This window comes from Xenopus laevis, chromosome 9_10S (genome assembly GCF_017654675.1).
Source record: "Xenopus laevis strain J_2021 chromosome 9_10S, Xenopus_laevis_v10.1, whole genome shotgun sequence".
Classification (NCBI taxonomy): Eukaryota; Metazoa; Chordata; class Amphibia; order Anura; family Pipidae; genus Xenopus; species Xenopus laevis.
The window spans coordinates 6,458,345-6,484,312 of record NC_054388.1 but is presented as its reverse complement, the minus strand read 5'-3'; the positions used below and the strand labels follow the sequence as shown (position 1 = coordinate 6,484,312).

The following is a 25,968-nucleotide window of genomic DNA, read 5'->3' as shown; positions in this document are numbered from 1 at the left end:
ACACACTAAGGAGTTGTGGTGTCACTCCAAGACTAAATTATTTAATGGAGTGCTTATGTATTTATTAATATGATGTTGGTGCTGCAGTTCTCTTCCACTAATGGAACAGCTTACTATCCTGTTAGAGTGCAGACCTGGGATTTTTTATTTAGGTCCCCATTTCATTAAGTATCTCTCATCGCTGCCTTTGTCCTGAAATTTACAGCATTTTTATAGTAACTGTGTTCCCTTGAGATGTGTCAGATTGAGGTCACAGTGTACTCTGCATAGGTTTTTGTACATGAAATTTGAATCAATTCTCTATAGACTTTCTGGCATTTTGTACAGTAAAATTCGTGATATATAATCCCTGATTCACACTACAATACTATACACTGAAATTGGCACTTTTTGGCCCAAGTAAGATGATGCCTGTAGCAAATGGAATAATAGGTTCTAGTAAAAGACTGTGGTTGTCAGTTATCAGGTAAAGATGGTGCCTGTAGTAACAGTGGATAATAGTCTCTGGGAAGGGAGTGTGACTGTGGGATAGCAGGTATAGTAGGGAGAGATGGTGCCTATAGTAACAGTGGGATAATAGTCTCTGGGAAGGGAGTGTGACTGTGGGATAGCAGGTATAGTAGGGAGAGATGGTGCCTATAGTAACAGTGGATAATAGTCTCTGGGAAGGGAGTGTGACTGTGGGATAGCAGGTATAGTAGGGAGAGATGGTGTCTATAGTAACAGTGGATAATAGTCTCTGGGAAGGGAGTGTGACTGTGGGATAGCAGGTATAGTAGGGAGAGATGGTGCCTATAGTAACAGTGGGATAATAGTCTCTGGGAAGGGAGTGTGACTGTGGGATAGCAGGTATAGTAGGGAGAGATGGTGTCTATAGTAACAGTGGGATAATAGTCTCTGGGAAGGCAGTGTGACTGTGGGATAGCAGGTATAGTAGGGAGAGATGGTGCCTATAGTAACAGTGGATAATAGTCTCTGGGAAGGGAGTGTGACTGTGGGATAGCAGGTATAGTAGGGAGAGATGGTGTCTATAGTAACAGTGGATAATAGTCTCTGGGAAGGGAGTGTGACTGTGGGATAGCAGGTATAGTAGGGAGAGATGGTGCCTGTAGTAACAGTGGATAATAGTCTCTGGGAAGGGAGTGTGACTGTGGGATAGCAGGTATAGTAGGGAGAGATGGTGCCTATAGTAACAGTGGATAATAGTCTCTGGGAAGGGAGTGTGACTGTGGGATATCAGGTATAGTAGGGAGAGATGATGCCTGTAGTAACAGTGGATAATAGTCTCTGGGAAGGGAGTGTGACTGTGGGATAGCAGGTATAGTAGGGAGAGATGGTGCCTGTAGTAACAGTGGATAATAGTCTCTGGGAAGGGAGTGTGACTGTGGGATAGCAGGTATAGTAGGGAGAGATGGTGCCTATAGTAACAGTGGATAATAGTCTCTGGGAAGGGAGTGTGACTGTGGGATAGCAGGTATAGTAGGGAGAGATGGTGCCTATAGTAACAGTAGATAATAGTCTCTGGGAAGGGAGTGTGACTGTGGGATAGCAGGTATAGTTGGGAGAGATGGTGCCTATAGTAACAGTGGATAATAGTCTCTGGGAAGGGAGTGTGACTGTGGGATAGCAGGTATAGTAGGGAGAGATGGTGCCTATAGTAACAGTGGGATAATAGTCTCTGGGAAGGGAGTGTGACTGTGGGATAGCAGGTATAGTAGGGAGAGATGGTGCCTATAGTAACAGTGGGATAATAGTCTCTGGGAAGGGAGTGTGACTGTGGGATAGCAGGTATAGTAGGGAGAGATGGTGCCTATAGTAACAGTGGGATAATATTCTCTGGGAAGGGAGTGTGACTGTGGGATAACAGGTATAGTAGGGAGAGATGGTGCCTGTAGTAACAGTGGGATAATAGTCTCTGGGAAGGGAGTGTGACTGTGGGATAGCAGGTATAGTAGGGAGAGATGGTGTCTATAGTAACAGTGGGATAATAGTCTCTGGGAAGGGAGTGTGACTGTGGGATAGCAGGTATAGTAGGGAGAGATGGTGCCTATAGTAACAGTGGATAATAGTCTCTGGGAAGGGAGTGTGACTGTGGGATAGCAGGTATAGTAGGGAGAGATGGTGTCTATAGTAACAGTGGATAATAGTCTCTGGGAAGGGAGTGTGACTGTGGGATAGCAGGTATAGTAGGGAGAGATGGTGCCTGTAGTAACAGTGGATAATAGTCTCTGGGAAGGGAGTGTGACTGTGGGATAGCAGGTATAGTAGGGAGAGATGGTGTCTATAGTAACAGTGGATAATAGTCTCTGGGAAGGGAGTGTGACTGTGGGATAGCAGGTATAGTAGGGAGAGATGGTGCCTGTAGTAACAGTGGATAATAGTCTCTGGGAAGGGAGTGTGACTGTGGGATAGCAGGTATAGTAGGGAGAGATGGTGCCTATAGTAACAGTGGATAATAGTCTCTGGGAAGGGAGTGTGACTGTGGGATATCAGGTATAGTAGGGAGAGATGATGCCTGTAGTAACAGTGGATAATAGTCTCTGGGAAGGGAGTGTGACTGTGGGATAGCAGGTATAGTAGGGAGAGATGGTGCCTGTAGTAACAGTGGATAATAGTCTCTGGGAAGGGAGTGTGACTGTGGGATAGCAGGTATAGTAGGGAGAGATGGTGCCTATAGTAACAGTGGATAATAGTCTCTGGGAAGGGAGTGTGACTGTGGGATAGCAGGTATAGTAGGGAGAGATGGTGCCTATAGTAACAGTAGATAATAGTCTCTGGGAAGGGAGTGTGACTGTGGGATAGCAGGTATAGTTGGGAGAGATGGTGCCTATAGTAACAGTGGATAATAGTCTCTGGGAAGGGAGTGTGACTGTGGGATAGCAGGTATAGTAGGGAGAGATGGTGCCTATAGTAACAGTGGGATAATAGTCTCTGGGAAGGGAGTGTGACTGTGGGATAGCAGGTATAGTAGGGAGAGATGGTGCCTATAGTAACAGTGGGATAATATTCTCTGGGAAGGGAGTGTGACTGTGGGATAACAGGTATAGTAGGGAGAGATGGTGCCTGTAGTAACAGTGGATAATAGTCTCTGGGAAGGGAGTGTGACTGTGGGATAGCAGGTATAGTAGGGAGAGATGGTGCCTATAGTAACAGTGGATAATAGTCTCTGGGAAGGGAGTGTGACTGTGGGATAGCAGGTATAGTAGGGAGAGATGGTGCCTATAGTAACAGTGGATAATAGTCTCTGGGAAGGGAGTGTGACTGTGGGATAGCAGGTATAGTAGGGAGAGATGGTGCCTATAGTAACAGTGGATAATAGTCTCTGGGAAGGGAGTGTGACTGTGGGATAGCAGGTATAGTAGGGAGAGATGTGTCTATAGTAACAGTGGGATAATAGTCTCTGGGAAGGGAGTGTGACTGTGGGATAGCAGGTATAGTAGGGAGAGATGGTGTCTATAGTAACAGTGGATAATAGTCTCTGGGAAGGGAGTGTGACTGTGGGATAGCAGGTATAGTAGGGAGAGATGGTGTCTATAGTAACAGTGGATAATAGTCTCTGGGAAGGGAGTGAGACTGTGGGATAGCAGGTATAGTAGGGAGAGATGTGTCTATAGTAACAGTGGATAATAGTCTCTGGGAAGGGAGTGTGACTGTGGGATAGCAGGTATAGTAGGGAGAGATGGTGTCTATAGTAACAGTGGATAATAGGCTCTGGGAAAGGACAGTTGGACAGAGGGGGTAGTAGTTCAACAAAGACAAGCACAAATCACAACACTTCATGCACCCAGACATAGGGGCATATTCCATACTGCAGAAGATGACAAATGTATCTTCCTGTTCTTCCTACAGAGAAGGGAGAAACCTCCCAGTGATATTTATGTAACCTATTCCCGTGACAGTTAATAAACACCCAAGTATTTCACGTGTCCTCTAAACCACACTGGGAGACAGGAGAAAGAGCCGAAAGATTAATGGACTGAACTGAAAGTGCCCAGAGAAGAAGGGGAAATGTACAGATTTCATTGAAATTAGCACACACGGGTTCTAGATATCAGCTCCCAAACGCTGGCTTTCTCTCTACTCAGCACACAAATCTCATACCCCCTGGTTGGACGAACACTATCCATGTTCTATTTCTTATCTTTCTCCTCTCCAGTTCCCAGAGGGTCCCACTGACCCATAAATAATGGCAGCTATCCCCCTGCTCAGGTTGGGTTTGTTGGCTTAGGCATCATGATTAATAGCCCTGCAGAATTACATTACCATATTAGATATACTATATATTAGCTGTACTTTCCATACAATTAATGAACACAGATTAGAGTAACTACTTAGATGCCACAAAAAAATAAAATATTGAAAGCTTATTGACCACGTCTGGGACCAACCCACCTCATGTCTTAGTTACATAGTTAAATTGGGTTGAAAAAAGACAAAGTCCATCAAGTTCAACCCCTCCAAATGAAAACCCAGCATCCATACACACACCCCTCTCTACTTTTAATTAAATTCTATATACCCATACCTATATTAACTATAGAGTTTAGTATCACAATAGCCTTTGATATTACAGGGGTAGCGTAAGGTTGCGAAGTTGTGCTAGCGTTGATTCACTAAGCGAAGCGAAGTTACGCTAGTGATGGTTAATTTGCATACGGCGCCAAATTCAAATTTCAATGGAGGAATACGTAGAATCACTACAAATGCCTGGGAAACCTTCAAAACATCAAATAAATTTTTTTTTTTTGCCCTACACATGTGCCCACTGTATAGTTAAGTTGCCATGAGTCAGGAAATGTAGGGGGGACGGAGGGGAGCCCCAAAAATTTTTTCGATCTTTTTCAGCCTATCACTCATAATGTAGAAAACACACCAGCGTTTTTTGGGACATAGAAAAAATTTTAACTTTTTTTGAAGCAATCCCTATCTACTCTATTGCGCTTCGCCTGGTCTGAGGTGGCGAAGGAAGTCTGGCGTAAAAGGTAGCGTTCAGTACACTGCGCGTGTTAGTGAATTTGCGTAGTTACGTCCGTAGCAGAAATTCGCCAGGCGTAAGGGTGCGAAGTAACACTAGCGAATTTATGCCAGCGTTCGTTAGTGAATTTGCGAAGTAACGAAAATGCCCAACGCTAGCGAATTGACGCTAGCGTTAGGCGCTTCGGCGCTTAGTGAATTTGCCCCTTAGTCTCTGCACTCTCTCCAGCTCATTTATATCCCTTTTAAGGACTGGAGTCCAAAACTGCCCCCATACTCCAGATGAGGCCTCACCAGGGACCTATAAAGAGGCAGAATTATGTTTCATCCCTTGAGTTAATGCCCTTTTTTATACAAGAACTTTATTTGCTTTAGTAGCCACAGAATGACACTGCCCAGAATTAGAAGGACCCCAAGATCCTTCTCATTTAAGGAAACTCCCAACACATTGCCATTTAGTGTATAACTTGCATTTATATTATTCTTGCCAAAGTGCATAACCTGCATTTATCAACATTGAACCTCATTTTCCAGTTTGCTGCCCAGTTTCCCAGTTTAGACAAATCACTGTGCAAAGTGGCAGCATCCTGCATGGAACCTATAGTTCTGCACAATTTAGTCTCATCTGCACAAATAGAAACAGTACTTTCAATGGCCACCTCCAGGTCATTAATAAACAAGTTGAAAAGCAAGGGACCTAGTACAGAGCCCTGCGGTACTCCACTAACAACACTGGTCCAATTAGAAAATGTTCCATTTACCACCACTCTTTGTAGTCTATCTTTTAGCCAGTTCTATATCCAGGTACAAATAATATGTTCCAGGCCAACATTCCTTCATTTAACCAGTAACCTTTTGTGTGGCACTGTATCAAATGCTTTAGCAAAGTCTAAGTAAATCACATCCACTGCCATCCCAGAATCGATGGGAGCCACTGGTTATTGAATTATATTGACAGATTATTCGATTTCCACCTACTGTTTGAGACTCACAACTTAATGACCATGTATGGAACCAAAATAGTTTCCCAACGGACACCACCTTGATGTTCGACTAGGTTGTTATTAGTTTGGCTGCAAAATCCCTGCTGTCATCGATGATTTTGGCCCATGAATGTGGTCATCTTGTACCCAGGTGTGCACAGGCTCCATGAGGACCAAATAATCGGATTATCTTCTTTTGACCTTCAAATTGAACGACCAAATTGGGCAGAGATCCACCCAGGGCCATCAGAGGGGGACAGGGGTACCGGGCCCGGGCATGAAGGGGGGCCCGGCAGTGCTGCATTTTTTGAAGATCCAGGCCCCCCTTACGAGCACCCGAGCCGTACGTCCTCCCTTTGCGTTGCCGAATGCGGAAGTGCCGAAAAGCCGAAGCCGATGCGCCGAAAAGACCAGACGTCACAAAAACAGCCGAAGCCGAAGTCCTGAAGCGGCGCAAAGACCCGAAGTCACTAAAGGAGGCGAAGTTGAAGTACTGAAGCCATGAGTTTAATTCTACTGAACACCAGTTTGTGTATTTTTTTTTTTTTAATCCCCTGGCCACCAATGTATTATTTTAATATTCTATAGGCCCCTGCCACCAAATCTTTTTGTAAAACATTTTTTTTTGGGGCCCCAATTTTTTTTTTTAACTTGTAAGGGGCCCCCCTTGCCACCAATGTTTTTTTTTTTTTTAATTTTTTTTTTGGGGGCCCCAATTTGTTTTAACTTATAAGGGGGCCCCTGCCACCAATGTTTTTTTTTTTCTGTTTTTTTTTTACATTCTTTTTTTGGGGCCCCAAGTTTTTTAAACTTATAAAGGGGCCCCTGCCACCAATTTTTTTTTTAAAAAACATTTTTTTTTTTTGGGGCCCCAATTTTTTATAAGGGGGCCCTGACCATCAATAGCTTTTTATAACTTGTGTGGGGGGGTTACTTTTTTAGCGCTGATGTCTGTGTGGTCTTTTAACTGCGATGTGGAGTGGGCGGCATATGGGGTGGAGCTTGGTCATCAGTGTGGGCGGGGCCCAAAAATTTTGTTGTACGGGGCCCCGTGATTTCTAATGGCGGCCCTGGATCCACCCACCTTGACATAGTATCTGCAACTTGTTTATTGAACGGTATTGGAAAGTCTAGTTGGCCTACAGCTGGAGTGGAAGTTACTTGAAGATACTTGACCTAACAACATACTGTAGAGATAACTCTAGGCTTCTCTAACAGCTTTAGTCAAACTGTCCAGTTCCTACTCAAGAGCAACATATTACCTTCCATTGTAATTTCACTTGACCTGGTTCCAGACCATACTCAAAAACAAATTCTTCAAGAAAGGCACAAAGAGAAGAGTGAAAAGTACCATCTAGTGAGCAAAGGTCGGCCAATGTCATCCACTGGACCCAACTTCCTAGGAGTGTGATCTATGGTTCCTCTGACAGACCAATGATAATTAAAGTCTAAATGTTTCTCGGTAGAATAAAGCTGCTCCATGGATCTCCTTGGACTGCCAGGGGCCGCCCGAGAGTTGTACAAACTGTACTTGCAGAGAGGGGAAACGTTTTCCGGCTAAATCTAATGAAGGTGAAATCAATTTCAATATCGGGGGATGGAAATTTCAAAGTAGCAGAATGTTACTGAAATCTAATTACTTTTATTGCATTTCGGAGACTGACAAAACGTGTAGGAAAATGTCATTAATTGTTTTTTGTCATTTTGCCCAAAAAAATAAAAAAAAATAAATAAATAAAAGCTTCTTCCTCCCATAATGGAAATAATGGAGTCACAGAACACATTTTGTAGGATAGGATATTAAAGCTCTTTACAAAATGGGAGTGAGCGAGAATAAAATCGTAAAACAAAACTTTGTTGAAACATTTTTGAATTTGGATTTTAATAGCTAAGGAAAGAACAATGTCGGAGGACTCCCAGTATCCCCTGAAACTAAAAGGTAAATCCTGCAGATGCGGGAGGCCCTGTACATGGGTAATTTTTGTGCATTTATTCCCTGGATCCCATAAATTCATGATTATAAATATAGAGCCAAACTGCCACCTATGAGCATGACAGTCATTACACAGTTAAAGGGATTTTATTTTTCATATTTCTGGTCACCACTACCACATAATAAAGAGATCTCGGCCATAATGAAATCTCATCTTCCACAATTGAGGATCAAGACTGATATTCCTGGACCAATAAATCTTATCTAAAGCTATGAAGTGTGTTCTGAACCAAAATTGCAAAGTCTAGAGCAATATACAATATATACCTGTGCCGGGTGTTTCAGTGCTGAGTAGCCATGGGGGCAGCCATTCAAGCACAGGATACACTGTAGATAACAGATAAGTACTACTATAGTTTATATAAACAAGCTGCTGTGTAGCCATGGGGGCAGCCATTCAAGCACAGGATACACAGTGGATAACAGATAAGTACTACTATAGTTTATATAAACAAGCTGCTGTGTAGCCATGGGGGCAGCCATTCAAGCACAGGATACACAGTGGATAACAGTTAAGTACTACTATAGTTTATATAAACAAGCTGCTGTGTAGCCATGGGGGCAGCCATTCAAGCACAGGATACACAGTAGATAACAGATAAGTACTACTATAGTTTATATAAACAAGCTGCTGTGTAGCCATGGAGGCAGCCATTCAAGCACAGGATACACAGTAGAGAACAGATAAGTACTACTATAGTTTATATAATAAATAAATTCGTCAGATACAAATTTGCGGCGATTCCAATCGATTCGCCGCAAGCAAATTAATTTGCGAACCTACGCCGACAATTCACCGGTGAAAAATCAGCAACATCAAAAAAAATGTGTTGCGCATAACAATTGTTGTGTGCATAAAAATTGCTGAGCGTCAAATTTATTTTGACGCCCATCGACTTCAATGCGTTTCGCTAATTTTTCAGCACAGATTCACCCATCACTAATTGTAACTAGATTTGTAGGTAGTTACAGCTCTTTTATTGTTTTTTATTGTTCCTTCCTGCCCTGCAGATTGGGAACGTGCGATAAACTCAGCAACATTCGCTGCACTCGGATCTCTGCCCTTCCCTGGGAGACTCTCACTTCATAAATCAGACAAGGGGTGGGCACTTAGCAGCAATGGAATAAGAAATATCTGCTAAGACTGAAGGTCACATTATTCTTGTTCTTCGACTCTCTTTCTCTTTTTCGCTTCTGACACCATCACCCTTTCTCCGCAAGATGGATTTCTATTAATTGCGGTGTTTCCCCTCGCGCATTTCCCCTTTCATTCTTGGAAATAGTCAGAGTCTTACTTGTCACTTACAGAGTCCCATAAGGATTGGCCATTGGTTATTGGCTGAAACTTATTGGGGTTGTTCACTTTTAGTATGATGTAGAGAGGGATATTCTGATACAATTTGCAATTAGTTTTTATTATTTGTGGTTTTTGAGTTATTTAGCTTTTTATTCAGCAGCTCTTCAGTTTGTAATTTCAGCCATCTGGTTGCTAGGGTCTGAATTCCCCTAGCAACCATGCATTGATTTGAAAAAGAGACTGGAATATGAATAGGAGAGGCCTGAACAGAAAGAGAAGAAATAAAAAATAGCAGCAACAATACATTTGTAGCCTTACAGGGCATTTGTTTTTGTTTAGTTGGGGTCGGTGACCCCCCCATTTGAAAGCCGGAAAAAGTCAGGAGAAGAAGGCAAATAATTCAAAAGCTATAAAAAAAAAAAAATGAAGACCAATTGCTTAGAATGAGCCAATCTAAAACATACTAAAAGTTAACGTAAAGCTGAACCACTCCAAATGAATGTGATCAAGACCCTGGACAAAAGGCCCTTTTTGAAGTTTTTGTTCAGTTTTAAACATTTTAATTCTGGTTTAGATTCAGCTCAGTATTCAACAAGAGCTTTGGTGAAGGATTTGGTATTCAACCAATACAAAAATTGGTGTATCCCTGCTTTATGGCTGTGTAAATAGAAAGTAATGAGTCGCACACGTTTTTAAACACCATCCTTTAGGGTAAGTCCACATTGGGCGTTTTGGGGAGATTTGGTCGCCTGGTGACTAATCGCCTCGTTTTTGCGGCGACCAATCTCCCCAAACGCCTTCCCTGACTCTGCGCGGCTAAAATGAAAAAACGCCGGCGCTAGTTACACGCGGCGATTCGTTTTCCGAAGTCACCCGAAGTTTCCTCGTGAGGCAAAAACGAGGCGATTAGTTGCCAGGCGACCAAATCTCCCCAAAACGTCCTGTGTGAACTTGCCCTTAAGAAGACTGCTACCCTAATTTTACTCCACTGTTTCTCGAAATTTATACAGGTCTGTTATCCAGAATGCTTAGGACCTGGGGGTATTCTGGATAAGGGATCTTTCTGTAATCTGGATCTTCACACCTTAAGTCTAGTAAAAAATAATTTAAACATTAAATAAACCCAATAGGCTGGTTTGGCTTCAAATAAGGATTAATTATATCTTAGTTTTAATCAAAGTACAAGGTTGTTTTATGAATAGAGAGAAAAAGGAAATAACTTTAAAAATGTGGATTATTTGGATAAAGTTGAGTCTATGGAAGATGGCATTACTGTAATTCGGGATAACAGTAGTGATGGGCAAATTTCAACCGTTTTGTTTGCCGTAAAATTCACAAATTTCCCACGATATTCGCGAAACACGAAAATTGACGCCCGTGCCAATTTTGGACACGCATCCAAAAAGTCGCTGGCCTCAATTTTGACGCCGAAGTCAATGGGTGGATTTATACGCGAGCGACTTTTCGGACGCACGTCAAATTTTTGGAAGTGCAGAAATTCCCAGTGAATTTCGCCAGGTGAATTTTTTTTTTATCACTATACAAAAGTAAATATTTAGAGCTTGTTTCCAAACAAACAGTAGGTGCCACCCATCAGCAATTAGTTTAATCTACTAGTGGCCTTAAGGGTAAATCAGGCTGAGGCCAACAAATTGCTCCTTTGGCTGTTCACAGATAGGTGATAGGTCTTACTATTCCCAAGGCCTCCCCCTATGGTGATTCCATCACACGGAGATGGTTGGTTGGGTGCAAATGTAAAAATTAAGGCTGCACAGTGAGATAGGATTGGTTGCAGGTTGTAACTATGCTAACCTATGCACCCCTACAGTAACCACTAGTTATAAAATAAAAGCAAACATTTGACTCGTTGCCATGGACAACCACACTGGTGCGCTTTAGCACCTCTCTTATTAAAGCTGCCCTGCTGCTGCCTCCAGTTCTCGACCAATCAGAAGCTCAAATAGACAAAGGCTCCCTGCTGATTGGCTGCACTGGGTTACGGCTGTTTGGTCCCCAATAAAAGCCTATATAGCAAGGGCAAGGGCACGGCTTATCACAGGGAACATAAAATATGGTAATAAAGAACTAATCTGCATACAAACGTAACATGAAATTGCTAAACCTGACATTGTGACAGCCTATAGAGAAACGCCTGACGTTGAATTTACATTATTCCTCCCCCACTCAGGCATAAAGAAAGGAGACAATATATTAATGGAGAAGGAGAGAACACTTGTCTTAGAGAGAGACATCTCGGAAGGGTTACACGATGTGACTAATAAGCGGCGCTCTATGCTCAATCACCGACTGACACCTCATTACGTGCAATAAACCTTCATTACCACTTATTAGACAGTCAGCCTCGGAGTCACAAATTAGTCTAAACAGTCCGTTGCCTTTCGAAATCGGAGAAAGCCACTCTGAAAAAAGGAGAGATCAGAGACAGACAATTGGGGGCCACCAGCAAGGAGTATGGGGTACCCCCCATGTCACTTATTACCAAGTACAAGGCCCCAATTAAACATGGGGCGTTCGTTTGATCATCATGATGTCATAGGGATAATACGTTGCTTCCCACGCGCCTGGTCATCTCATTAGAAGTGCAGCAATATTATATATATATATATATATATATATATATATATATATAGATATAGATATAGATATAGATATATAGCAAAATATATAGATTGCTCAGAAAATCACAGATTGTTGCTTTACAGGTGAATTTAGAAAACACAGTACAGGCATGGGATACGTTATCCGGAAACATGTTATCCAGAAAGCTGGACAAGTAAAGTCTGTCTCCCGTAGACTCCATTTTATAAAATTAAAACAAATTTTATAAAATGATTTCAAACTAAGATATAATTAATCCTTATTGGAAGCCAAACCAGCCTATTGGGCTTATTTAATGTTTACATGATTTTCTAGTAGATTTAAGGTATGAAGATCCAAATTACGGAAAGATCCCTTCTCTGGAAATACCCAGATCCCAAGCATCCTGGATAACAGATCCCATACCTGTATAGGGATTTTATACATATGGGACTGCCTGGATTCACCTGAACAGTCTTAGTTTCAGCAGTCAGAACTCACAGTGCATACACATTGTAACTATGTAGTGATGGCGAATTTATTTATTCAGCAGGCGCAAATTTGCGGTGAATTGCAGCATTTCCCCGCTGGAGAATTAATTTGTGATTTTGCCTAGAAAATTTGCCGGCGTCAACGTTTTTTTTGACGCCGTCGACAATTCTGACACCGGTGACAATTAAACGAATAGCCATACAGTTTAATGTGCATCAAATTGTCATCGGAATTGTCGCTGGGGTCAAAATTTGCGTTTCGCAAATTTAACACCATTTTGAGAATTTAGCAGGAAATTCGAACATTTTTCAGCGAAGCGAAACAGGACAAATTCGCTCATCACTATAACTACAAGGTGTCACATGCAGGTACAGGTGCTGAACTAGAGTTTATGGAACATCATATGTTGAACTACAAGTATCTGCACACTCTTTAGTTTGATGGGGCAGTAGAATCAGTCCTGACAGTTTATACACAAGGTGTCACATGCAGGTGCAGAGTAAAGAGTATTCCTTCCCTTACCTTCAGAAATCTCATGCTGCCAAAACTACTCCTCTCTCCAGGGAAGGTTCCCACTAGATGTTGGACCATTGTTGGTGGGATTGACATCCATTCAGCCACCAGAACATTAGTGAGGTTGGGCAGTGATGTTGGGGATCAGGCCTGGCTGGGTCGGGGCTCCCGTTCATCCAATGGAGGTTCAGTTGGGTTGAGGTGAGAGCTCAGGGTGCAGTCAAGTTCTTTCATTCTCATCTCAGAAACCCATTCTGTAGGACCTGGCTTTGTGCATGGGGGGCATTATGGTGCCGAAACAGGTAAGATCCTTCCCCAAACTGTTCCATAAAGTAAGAAGCACAGGGTTACCTGGGTGAGTGCTTAATTAATCACCTGTGCCAGCAGTGGGCGTGGATTACACTAATTAGAGCAGGTGTTTGGGCCCCTTTGCCTATGTAGTGTCTTGTACATTATGGGTGGGATTCCAGGTCGCCTGACAGATACAACATTGTTTCCCCCAATCACAGAGCAGGATGGGTCAGTCCACAGTCGTGCGGGGAAAACAATTTCAGATAAATAAGTGCTTTTTAATGAATTGTTGTTTTCTGTTTGCAGCCCATTCTATGGATATCAGATGAGTTATTTCACTGTGTGACTTTGCCATTTTTATCTCTCCCACACACATAATCAAAGCTCCCATGTAATGGATCTACATTAGCAAACAACTCTATCTTTTAAATACATATTAACCTTCCAGAGCTGTGTTTCTCTTAACATTAATATTGCTGGACTACAAATCCCAGCATTCTACATCATATTATCATGGGTTAAAGCATGATGGGAGCTGTAGTTCAGCTATTTTTAAATAAACACTTCATAGTGGCCCAATCAAAGCAACAGTATCCTTCAATGATTATCCTGTCTGCTCTCTTTCTATCTGTCTATTTAGGATGAGAAGGGGCACAATTTTACACACATTTAGTGGTAGCTTGATATTGGAACAATATTTTTCTGTGCCTTTCTGTTTCTTCTCTGGTGGTTGTGTAGGAATAAACAATGCCTATAGTAACAGTGGATAATAGTCTCTGGGAAGGGAGTGTGACTGTGGGATAGCAGGTATAGTAGGGAGAGATGGTGCCTATAGTAACAGTGGGATAATAGTCTCTGGGAAGGGAGTGTGACTGTGGGATAGCAGGTATAGTAGGGAGAGATGGTGCCTATAGTAACAGTGGGATAATAGTCTCTGGGAAGGGAGTGTGACTGTGGGATAGCAGGTATAGTAGGGAGAGATGGTGTCTATAGTAACAGTGGATAATAGTCTCTGGGAAGGGAGTGTGACTGTGGGATAGCAGGTATAGTAGGGAGAGATGGTGTCTATAGTAACAGTGGATAATAGTCTCTGGGAAGGGAGTGTGACTGTGGGATAGCAGGTATAGTAGGGAGAGATGGTGCCTATAGTAACAGTGGATAATAGTCTCTGGGAAGGGAGTGTGACTGTGGGATAGCAGGTATAGTAGGGAGAGATGGTGTCTATAGTAACAGTGGGATAATAGTCTCTGGGAAGGGAGTGTGACTGTGGGATAGCAGGTATAGTAGGGAGAGATGGTGCCTATAGTAACAGTGGGATAATAGTCTCTGGGAAGGGAGTGTGACTGTGGGATAGCAGGTATAGTAGGGAGAGATGGTGCCTATAGTAACAGTGGGATAATAGTCTCTGGGAAGGGAGTGTGACTGTGGGATAGCAGGTATAGTAGGGAGAGATGGTGTCTATAGTAACAGTGGATAATAGTCTCTGGGAAGGGAGTGTGACTGTGGGATAGCAGGTATAGTAGGGAGAGATGGTGTCTATAGTAACAGTGGATAATAGTCTCTGGGAAGGGAGTGTGACTGTGGGATAGCAGGTATAGTAGGGAGAGATGGTGCCTATAGTAACAGTGGATAATAGTCTCTGGGAAGGGAGTGTGACTGTGGGATAGCAGGTATAGTAGGGAGAGATGGTGTCTATAGTAACAGTGGGATAATAGTCTCTGGGAAGGGAGTGTGACTGTGGGATAGCAGGTATAGTAGGGAGAGATGGTGCCTATAGTAACAGTGGATAATAGTCTCTGGGAAGGGAGTGTGACTGTGGGATAGCAGGTATAGTAGGGAGAGATGGTGCCTATAGTAACAGTGGGACATAAGCATTTTGGTTGAAGATGAGGATTCAGCATAAAATAGATTAGATGTTATCTCTCAATTTCGCAAATTTGTTGAAAGACCTACAGTCAACCTCCTCACATATGACACAGAATGGACAGTGTTACAGGGTGATGGTGGAAGGGGCACATATAAGCTCCCTCTCTATCAGCACAGGGATTGGCAGCAAGAAGTTGAGGGAGACAATAGAAGATGTTCATTCCTGAGCTCGGTGTCACTGACGTCACTGAGATTGTTTAGTTAAATGACGCTCAACATAAATGACTCCAGAGATCTAAGGGTAATTATTTGTCTCATTTTAAAATTGTCACGTTGCACATTTCTGACAATCCGGCACTTACTAACTTATAATAAATGACACCACAAAGGAAAGAAACAGTCACATAACAGGCTCTGCTTTTATATAAGATCCGGGTGGGGGGGGTTAGAGGAGCATCAGCCTCAATCACAGATCAGCGTAGGGGGCACATTGAGCTGTTTCTGGGTATGTAGGTGGACAAGGGAAATATTAAATACCACATTTTAATGCCACGATGGGGGAAATGTGCACAAGTCCTGTAACCCACAATTTGCTTTCATCTAAGGGGGGCACTATTGCTTTAAAGGGCATGTAAAGGCAAAAAAATAAATTCCCATTTTTACTTGCTTTAATGAAAAAGAAACCTGTCTCCAATATACTTTAATTAAAAAATGTGTACTGTTTTTATAAGAAACCTGACTGTATGCAGTGAAATTTTCCCTTCATTTACTGCTGTGGATAGGAATTGTCAGACGGTCCCTAACTGCTCTGCAGGGAAACAATCCTACTTATGTACAGCAGGGGGAGCCCCCGCCTTACTTCCCAGCCATGCAGAACTCAAGCAGCTTTGTTTGTTTCCCTGTAGAGCAGTCGGCGACTGTGTAGAGATTTGTATTGGATTTTATTTTTGCCTTTACATCCCCTTTACTGTTTCCAACTCCAGCTGCAGGGACAAAGATCATGGAGCCAGATTTAAACAGATAAACTGGGATTCTATTTGGAGGATTATTTTGATGCAGCCACTGGTTCTGCAGAGTTGGAGAAAGTTTATATTAAACAATACAAAAACTATAAAATCCACATTAGATCACATGACAACACAGGACCCAGTGCAGTCTGTATATTCTGATTATTAATCAGTCTTGCTGTATTGGCTTCTGGCAGATATTATTTGACTTGTGCTGTTTTGATCATTTATGACGATCCCTAAGCAGCCCAGACCACACTGAGCATGTGCACAGTCTTGGTCTTGCAGAGATGTATAACAAAGTTACAAGATGGTGATCCCCTGTGGCCAACTTTGAAAGCATAAATCATTTGTTTGATTAGGCTTGTGGTGCAGTAAGTTCATGTTTATGTTTAGTATAAAATACAGCATTTCTAGCCTTATTCCATGTTAGACTTCCCCTTTAAGAGCTTTCCTTCAGCTCTTTTGTTTTTCTGTTGCTGCCCACTCCCTTCATTGTTATTGTTCAGATAATGAAGCTAGTAATTAAGTTTGTCGCGTTTTGTGCCAGTTTGTCACCATCATTACAAATGCCATGCCAGCAAGGATCAGCGATGGCACTATAGTTGCCCACGACAAAATCTGGGAGATGTGCCGTCAGTGGGTGGCGTGGGGCAACTCCTAGGGTAGCCTTATAGCAGAAATAGCAATGACATATAAGTGATATAACTAGTTATATAATTAGGCAGTGGCTTAAAGGGATACTGTCATGGGAAAACATGTTTTTTCCAAAACGCATCAGTTAATAGTGCTGCTCCAGCAGAATTCTGCACTGAAATCCATTTCTCAAAAGAGCAAACAGATTTTTTTATATTCAATTTTGAAATCTGACATGGGGCTAGACATTTTGTCAATTTCCCAGCTGCCCCCAGTCATATGACTTGTGCCTGCACTTTAGGAGAGAAATGCTTTCTGGCAGGCTGGTGTTTTTCCTTCTCAATGTAACTGAATGTGTCTCAGTGGGACATGGGTTTTTACTATTGAGTGTTGTTCTTAGATCTACCAGGCAGCTGTTATCTTGTGTTAGGGAGTTGTTATCTGGTTATCTTCCCATTGTTCTTTTGTTTGGCTGCTGGGGGGGAAAAGGGAGGGGGGTGATATCACTCCAACTTGCAGTACAGCAGTAAAGAGTGATTGAAGTTTATCAGAGCACAAGTCACATGACCAGGGGCAGCTGGGAAAATGAATAAATGTCTAGCCCCATGTCAAATTTCAAAATTGAATATCAAAAAATCTGTTTGCTCTTTTGAGAAATGGATTTCAGTGCAGAATTCTACTGGAGCAGCACTATTAACTGATTCATTTTGGAAAAAATGTTTTTCCCCATGACAGTATCCCTTTAAAGAAACAGTAACACCAAAAAATTAAAGTGATTTAAAGTAATAAAAATATCATGTAGTGTTGCCCTGCACTGGTAAAACTGACCTGTTTGCTTCAGAAACACTACTATAGTTCATGCAAACAAGCTAATGTGAAGCAATGGCAAAATTTGAAAAAAGGCTTTATGGTACAGGTTAAATAGTGGATAACAGATAACACCATTATGTTCTGCAGAGCTAATCTGCTATCTGCTGTGTAACATGAGCCTTTTCTCCTTTGAATGGCTGCCCCCATGGCTACACAGCAGCTTATTTATATAAACTATAGTAGTACTTATCTGTTATCTACTGTGTATCCTGTGCTTAAATGGCTGCCCCATGGCTACACAGCAGCTTGTTTATATAAACTATAGTAGTACTTATCTGTTATCTACTGTGTATCCTGTGCTTGAATGGCTGCCCCCATGGCTACACAGCAGCTTGTTTATATAAACTATAGTAGTACTTATCTGTTATCTACTGTGTATCCTGTGCTTGAATGGCTGCCCCCATGGCTACACAGCAGCTTGTTTATATAAACTATAGTAGTACTTATCTGTTATCTACTGTGTATCCTGTGCTTGAATGGCTGCCCCCATGGCTACACAGCAGCTTGTTTATATAAACTATAGTAGTACTTATCTGTTATCTACTGTTTATCCTGTGCTTGAATGGCTGCCCCCATCGCTACACAGCAGCTTGTTTATATAAACTATAGTAGTACTTATCTGTTATCTACTTTATATCTGGTGCTTGGAACTGCCAGCGCTCCCCCCTCCCCAATCTTTACTTTTCATATTGAACTGAAAAAACACACTGAATATTTAAACCATACGGCACAGAACAAAGACTCAGTCAGTCCTTAATGGAAGCCATTACTTTCTATGCTCCTTTGTATTTTATAGCACGTTAGGCCATTTTTCTTGCAGTTTGCAGAGATACAGTACAGGTCGTATGAATATCTTAATGGCCGTAAAATGATTTAAATAATTGCTCATTAAATATTTCTTCCCTAGAAGTCTGGCGGCAACATTCATCCTCCACGGCGAAGAGTCTCGACTGCCAGCACCGATTCGGACAAGTTACAATGGCGTACCGGAAGCGAGTGTATCTATTGTCATTTGAATTACTCTTTATGTACAAGTATGGGATGCGTTATCCAGAAACCTGTTATCCAGAATGATCCATATCACGGGAATTCTGTCTCCTATAGAGATGTTAAAACGTGATCTCCTTTTTCTGTGTAATAATAAAACATTGATCCCAGCTAAGATATAATTAATCCTTTTTGGAGGCAAAACCATCCTACAGGTGTGGGATCCATTATCCGGAAATCCATTATCCAGAAATCTCCGAATTACAGAAAGGCCATCTTCCATAGACTCCATTTTATCCAAACAATTCTAATTTTTAAAATGATTTCCTTTTTCTGTGTAATAATAAAACAGTAGCTTGTACTTGATCCCAACTAAGATATAATTAATCCTTATTGGAAGCAAAACCAGCCTATTGGGTTTATTTAATGTTTACATGATTTTCTGTTAGACTTAAGGTATGGAGATCCGAATTACAGAAAGATCCATTATACAGAAATCCCCGGGTCCCAAGCATTCTGGATAACAGGTCCCATACCTGTATTGGGTTTCATTCTTGTTTAAATGATTTGTTAGTAGATTTAAGGCATGGAGATCCAAATTACACAAAAAATCCTTTATCCGGATCCCCCATTCTGTAAAACAGGTCCCATACCTGTACAGTAAGATCCTCAGAAAGGTCAGAAAATGAGCCAATCTGTGCCCCATACACCCCTTAGCCATCCATTAAAACACAGACGCAACTTGCAACTGTCTATAATGTGTATATATATATATATCCTGGAAAAATAATGCTTGAGGCCAATGTTATTAATAGGGAAGAAAGTTAAAAATAAAGCAGGGCTGCTACTTCTTTCCAGATAACGTGGCCACCTTTACTAGAGAAAAGTTTGCTTCTAGCAGCAGCAGTAGTTGAAGGATGCTGGAATAATGGAGAAAACTACAGCAAAAATGTTATACAAAATGTAAATGGCCAGTGGGATGGCACTCAAATCGCTTCGTTTTACGAAGTCGCCTGAAGTCGCCTCACTAGGAAACTTCGGGTGACTTCGGAAAGTGAATTTACATTCTAGCCTGCTGGATGCAGTTCGGGGAGATTAGTTGCCCCAAAGAAGAGGAGATTTGTCGCCGGGCGACTAATCTCCCCGAATCTGAGCGTGTGCCCTGACCCTTAATAAACAAGCCCCAGTACTGCCTCCATGCAAGGGCTTAATTACCCTAGCAACTAAGCAGCAGGTACAAAGTCACCATGGAATATAAATAGTAAATGGCTGAATAGTACAAAGCAAGAACTAAAAAAACTCAAGCTTTGCAGTCTGTTTTTGGCTGCCAGGGTCAGCGACCCCCCCCCCCATAAAAACAGACTGCAGTTTAAACTGGTAGGACCCTTGGCAGGAAACCTTCTGAAACATATCCTTTCTCTCTTATTCGCAGGTAAAGTTTATTGCTTGAAGTCTGGCCTGTTTCATCCCCTATAAATCCAGGTATCTATTCAGCACAACACCTCTTTATAGCTGCGTGCCTTTAATTTAGGGATGCACCAAATCCACTAGTTTGGATTCGGCCGAACCCCTGAATCCTTCATAAAAGATTAGGCCGAATATCAAACCAAATCCAAATCCTAATTTGCATTTGCAAATTAGGGGTGGGAAGGGGAAAGTATTTTTTACTTCCTTGTTTTGTGACCAAAAGTCATGCAATTTCCATTGCGCCCCTAATTTGCATATGCAAATTAGGATTCAGATTTGGTTCGGCTGGGGCGAATCCGAATCCTGCTGAAAAGGGCCGAATCCTGGCGGAATCCTGGATTCAGTGCATCCCTACTTTAATTATATGGGTTGGTCTATAAAACCAATTACTGCAACTCTTCCCACTTTATTATAAATCCTGTATACACCACCCTAGGGCTTTATATATGTCTCACTGCATTACATGTCTTTTCTATAAGTCCACATTGCTACAGTCATATTTGTCTTGGTCAATTCACTAATAAATCAGTTTACCTCCGTCCTCTTCCCCAATGGACAGACCCCTCCTGCTCATTCCTGGGATAAATTCCTCTTTTTCCTGCTCAGTAGAACCAGCCATTGCGACTCATGAGCAGCACTCAATAGCCGCACTTACTGAGCTGCTGAGCACTTTCCAATAATTCTTTCTTCTGCTTAATGTAATCTGCGACCACAATCTGCGACCTGCATTGTTATACTGACAATAAAATGCCTGTGTCATACAGAAGCTCAATAACTATGGATTATACTGAAAATAGATTCTGGTTACAGAACTTTATATTAACGGGTATCAAAGACTAAGATATCCCTTACATTAGAACCCTTTTTTGCTTTTTATTATACCCCAGGGTACAGGCAGCACAGAAAGAGGGGATCAATATACAAGGTTTATATCCCACAATGCACTGGGAGGAGAATGGGACCAAATAATTCTTCCATCCTCTGACAATGCAAATAGAAGTCCCTGACCATAGCAACTGATTATTTGTTTCAATGGCAGCGGCAGCAGACCCTGCAACTGCTATGGGGCTTAAGTTAAGGGGCCCTATAATGGTTTTTCTGTGTGACCCATTAACTTCTAGCTATCCCCTTATGGGAGGTGGCAAATGTGGCTACTGGAGGAAATAAATAGCCCAGCGACAAATTGGCTCTTCTTAGGACTACTATTCTCGCCTAAATCCCTTCCTGCCAGCGATTTACATTCTAGCCGGCGGGATGGCACTCGGATCGCTTCGGTTTTCCGAAGTTCCCCAGGAGTTTGCCACCGGCAATTTACATTCTAGCCAGCAGGAAGGCATTTAAGGGAGATTAGTCGACCCGAAGAAGAGGCAATTTGTCGCTGGGCGACTGATCTCCCCCAGTAGCCTTGTGTGCCACCAACCTAAAAATTAAATTTGTCTTTCAATTCAACAATATCCTCAAACCCTTAAGGGTCAGGGCACACGCTCAGATTCAGGAAAATCAGTCGCCCGGCAACAAATCTCCTCTTCTTCAGGGCGACTAATCTCCCCCAACTGCCTCCTGCCGGCTAGAATATAAATCGGCAGCGACATGGCACTCAGAACACTTTATTTTCCGAAGTCGCCCGAAGTTGCCTCGTGTGGAAACTTCGGGCAACTTCAGAAAACGAAACCGGTGATTTACATTTTAGCAGACGGGAGGCAGTTCGGGGAGATTCGTCTCCCTGAAGAAGAGGAGATTTGTCGCTGGGTGACTAATCTCCCTGAATCTGAGCATGTGCCCAGAACCTAAATGGTTATAGTGCACACAGCCTTTTGACCAGTTTACTTCCCATTCACTTTTAGATAAGAGGGGTCACTTAATAATAGGGATGCACCAAATCCACGATTTTGGATTGGGCCGAACACCCGAATCCCATGCAAAAGATTCAGCCCAATACCGAACCAAATCCGAATCAGAATTTGCATATGCAAATTAGGATTCAGATTTGGTTCGCCGCGCAGAAGGATTCACCCGAATCCGAATCCTGCTGAAAAAGGCCGAATCCCGAACCGAATCCTGGATTCGGTGCATCCCTACTTAATAAGTGCAGGGCAGAGTACAAAGTGCAAAAAATGCTCAATCCTCCATGTTTTGTGTATTGTGCAACCTGAACCATATAAAATTGCCCCAGCTCTATGAACTCCAAAATACCATGTAGGTTCAGCATTATCAAGGGTCAAATAGTAAATTCAAACATTCGAATTTTGATCCCGCTATTCGAATGTCAGATTTATCACACCTTGACCATGGAAACAGTCCTAATTTGAAAATTCTCCATCTAAAACCTGCCGAGTTCATGTACAAGTCAATGGCAATGGTCCGTTGAGCCATTTGGAGATGTTAACAGCCTTTCTGACATTCAAGGTTTTTCTCGTACCAAATTGAATACTGTTCAAATTTTCGGGTCGGAACCGTTCGATCGAATATTAGCCATTCAAATTTCTTCTTCAATAACTTCCCAGTGGAATTGTGAGTATATATTAAAAAAAAAAATCACATGAATTCAAAATTTGACCTCTGATAAATGGGCCTCCCAATGTTCGACAGCCGCGGCACATAGGCGCCTCTGCTACCCGTTCCTTCCCGTCCAATCTGGTGTTTGCTGCAGCCAGACCCTAGACACAAGGCCTTAGAATGAGCGTTAAAGTGTACGCTTTTGCACCCAGGGGCGTAACTATAGAGGAAGCAGACCCTGCGGCTGCAGGGGCCCAGGGGGTATAGGGGGCCCCATGAGGCTCAAATTCATATACAATTTCAATACATTTTGGTAAAACAGGACAACCTCTGGATATGTTTGGGGCCCTAAAATTAATTTGCTGTGGGGCCCAGTAACATCTAGTTACGCCACTGTTTGCACCCCTTAGTTCTCTTGTACCCTGCATCCCTAAAATTTTCAGATCCCCCAGATGTAGTCAAGGTATTATCACAGGGAACTCGTAGGCATTACAGCAGCCCAGAAAATAGAAGTTTGGTCCTTGATTTAATATAAAAACCTTCCCTGTGCTTCTGATTTTTCCTTGTCGTTGGCTATCGGCTCCCCCCTATGTCCCCACGCAGCCAAGGCATATGCGATTTATATGATCTTAATGTATTATGACAAATCTGAATTCCATTCTGTACTTCTGTGCACAGTAGAAATCTCGCATGATCTCACTCTTGTTTCCCAAGCTTGACATGTTACAGCAAGTCACTTCACCCCCTGCCTATTGGGAAATGATTATTAAACTAACATATTATTCCCAGCCATGTCTTCTGGGCTTCATTTCCCACGTATGGCGCACTATCGCTAGCTTGATATTAGTTATAAAGCTTTCTCCTGCAGAGCCGTCTTGCATTAATTACGCTGCCAGTTGGAGCCATTCTGCTATTGGCATTATTCACAAACATTAGGGTAACATTGCTTGAACATTTGTAACAATCACTTGGGATCAGGAAACTGCGTTGGCTTCATTCTCCTTCGGTGGAGCTTTGACTGCCATCCTAAGACAATGAGCCAGTCGTCCTCGTGTTTATTAATTGCAAATGTAAGATTATATATATCTACCCACAGACTTATTCAGCTCTCATTACTTTTGCAGGCAACAATGCATTAATCCCTATCTTTTGATTATAAACTGGATCCAATTTAAAGTATCCCAAGTTCTAGGGCAAAAATGACACCTGTTGACTTCTGCCTGCCCAATTACCAAGATCTCTCCATTGGTCCCAGAGTTTATAGACAGTATCTTGTATTTTTCATGATGCCAATGTGTTAGAGAATATATTTAATCTCATAATCGTATTTCCCCTAGCTATAAACAGGCCAGTTTTGAGTGTGGTTGGAATCTGGACTTTCCTACAATATCAGGGGAGAACATACAAACTTAGACCACAGTCTGAGCCCTGGTCGGATTTAAACCCAGGCATCCGTTGCTATGAGATTGCAGTTATAATCTCTATGCCTTCATTTTCATTTATGAAATGCAAGGAGAAGAAATGTGACCTCCAGGTTGTAGTCGGTTGAAAATAAGGAGAATGTTGTTTGTTCGGTATATGGTTACCATTTAACTTGGGTTTGTACATCTAGAGAGAAGCCAATGTCCAATGGGGGGCAATGTGGAGCAGTGATATTGCAGAAGGGGGCGTGGCCTGTATTTTAAAAAAAAACTTCCCTTAATACGTCTTCAGCCTGATGCCACCCAACTTGTCTCTAAGTTCCTAACCACATAAACCTTTTGTAATTTACACAGACAGTAGCTATTGAACATGAGACTGGTTTATTTCCAGCCACTGAACCAATATCCCATGTGAGTAGTAAAAGGAGATCTGAGACACTCACCCGTTGGAAGTCCTTATGGTTGCATTCGTGGCCTCTGAACTTGCAGTAGAGCATCATTTCCTTCAGGTCATGCCCAGCCCGTTCCATGAATTTCTCCATGCAAAAGGGCTTGGGTTTGAAGACTTTAAAGTTGGCCTTCTCCTGGAGGACATTCAAAACTTCTGGGTCAGCCAAGTGGGGCTCTAGAATTTGCCCATTGACATCTAGCAGCTCCAGTAACTCCCCGGCATGGTACAAGTCATTGGTGGTAATCCTGGAGAATCTAAAGGAATTGAGGTTGCAGATAGTAACAGCTGGGAAGACAAGGCTTTCTGCTACTACTTGGTCTACTTTGGTCACATGTTGGTAGGAGAAATAAAAGGCCACTCTCTCTGAGCTCTCCAGAAGTAGAAGGCCCAGGGAACCCACAAAGGCCACTGTCCATAGGAAGCGGCGGAGGGTCAATGGGCCAAACACGAAGATGTGGCGAATTCCATGAAAGGTGGAAGTGTTGGCAAAAATTTGAATGCTAGAGGGGTGCAGGCTGCCCAAGCTGTCTTCACTGGGGCTGTCCTTCAGATCCATCTTCTCATTTGGGAGGTACAGCCTGGTCACCTCCAGTTTGTGCTTGTTTTTTTGTGTTGTTGTAATTCTTCTCTACATGAAATAACAAAGTGCTAGTACGAGGTACACCCAACCCTTCCCTCCCTTTCAGCCAAGCTCAAATGCTGTCAAACTCAGTGACCGCCCGTTGGGGGTAAATGTTTATAAATCAAATCCATGGAAACTCTGGCTGTAGATTTCTTCATTACGATAAGGAGGGCTAGATGTGTGCGGGGAGACACCAAGGTGAGGTGGAACGGTGGTGGGTGGAGAGAGGGAGACACTTCGGCCAATAGAAACCAAATTCATCCCTTCTCCCTCTCGCTTCATCTCCACCTCGTTCTCACACACAGACAGAACAGAAATGTGATTAAACAAGCAGAGCAGCCCAGCGAATAAAGGATTCAAACAAGCATTGAGAGCCGTGAATTAACTGATGCAAAAAAGGCAGCAGATCTTCTCAGGGGAGGATTTCAGCCAAGGCTTCTCTTTCCCCTTGATGACCAATCCCGGGAATTAATGTCTATTTCTCTCCATCGCTCGTTAACCCACCCACATTCCCAGACAGTGCCAGATTCAGTCCTCGATGTGAGAGAAGCAGAGGTGATAAGGGGGGGGGGAGAAGCTGGAGAAGCGTCAGACTCTGTGAATATATTTGTCTGAATATCCACATCACATCAGTGGAAGAATCCTTTATTAGAGACTGTAAGAAGGCATGGGGTTGGGTTGGAGATTTTAGCTGCCTCCGGGGTTGTAATAAACTCAGAAAGAGAGATTTCCTATAAAGGAGGAAAGTGTTGGGTACCTGAGGATCTGATGGAGACGCAAGGGGGCTTAGTGCTTTGAGCTGAAATCCACACAAGGGAGGGGACATGCAGAGTTTAAAATGTGTGATGGTTGTAGATGTGGTTGAGAAAAGCCAAAAGAAGAATATTGTTTCTTCAATTGTCTCTATACATCCATATACATGCATTCCAATGAACAATAGAGTGGAAGTTACACCTACTTCAAAGGACTGTAGGGTCATTGGGGAGGCTTATTGATAATTACGT

At 42.5% G+C, this 25,968-nt stretch overlaps 1 protein-coding gene across 1 annotated transcript in view; it reads right to left on the bottom strand.

Moving 5' to 3' along the window:
• LOC108702568 (acid-sensing ion channel 2) overlaps positions 1–25,523 on the bottom strand; it is a 245,866-nt gene extending 220,343 nt beyond the window's left edge. The window contains exon 1 of the mRNA XM_018238120.2: positions 24,335–25,523. Coding sequence (XP_018093609.1) covers positions 24,335–24,898 — 564 coding nt within the window. The 5' untranslated portion in view covers positions 24,899–25,523. The remainder of the gene's footprint in view (positions 1–24,334) is intronic.
• Positions 25,524–25,968: the final 445 nt, after the last annotated feature.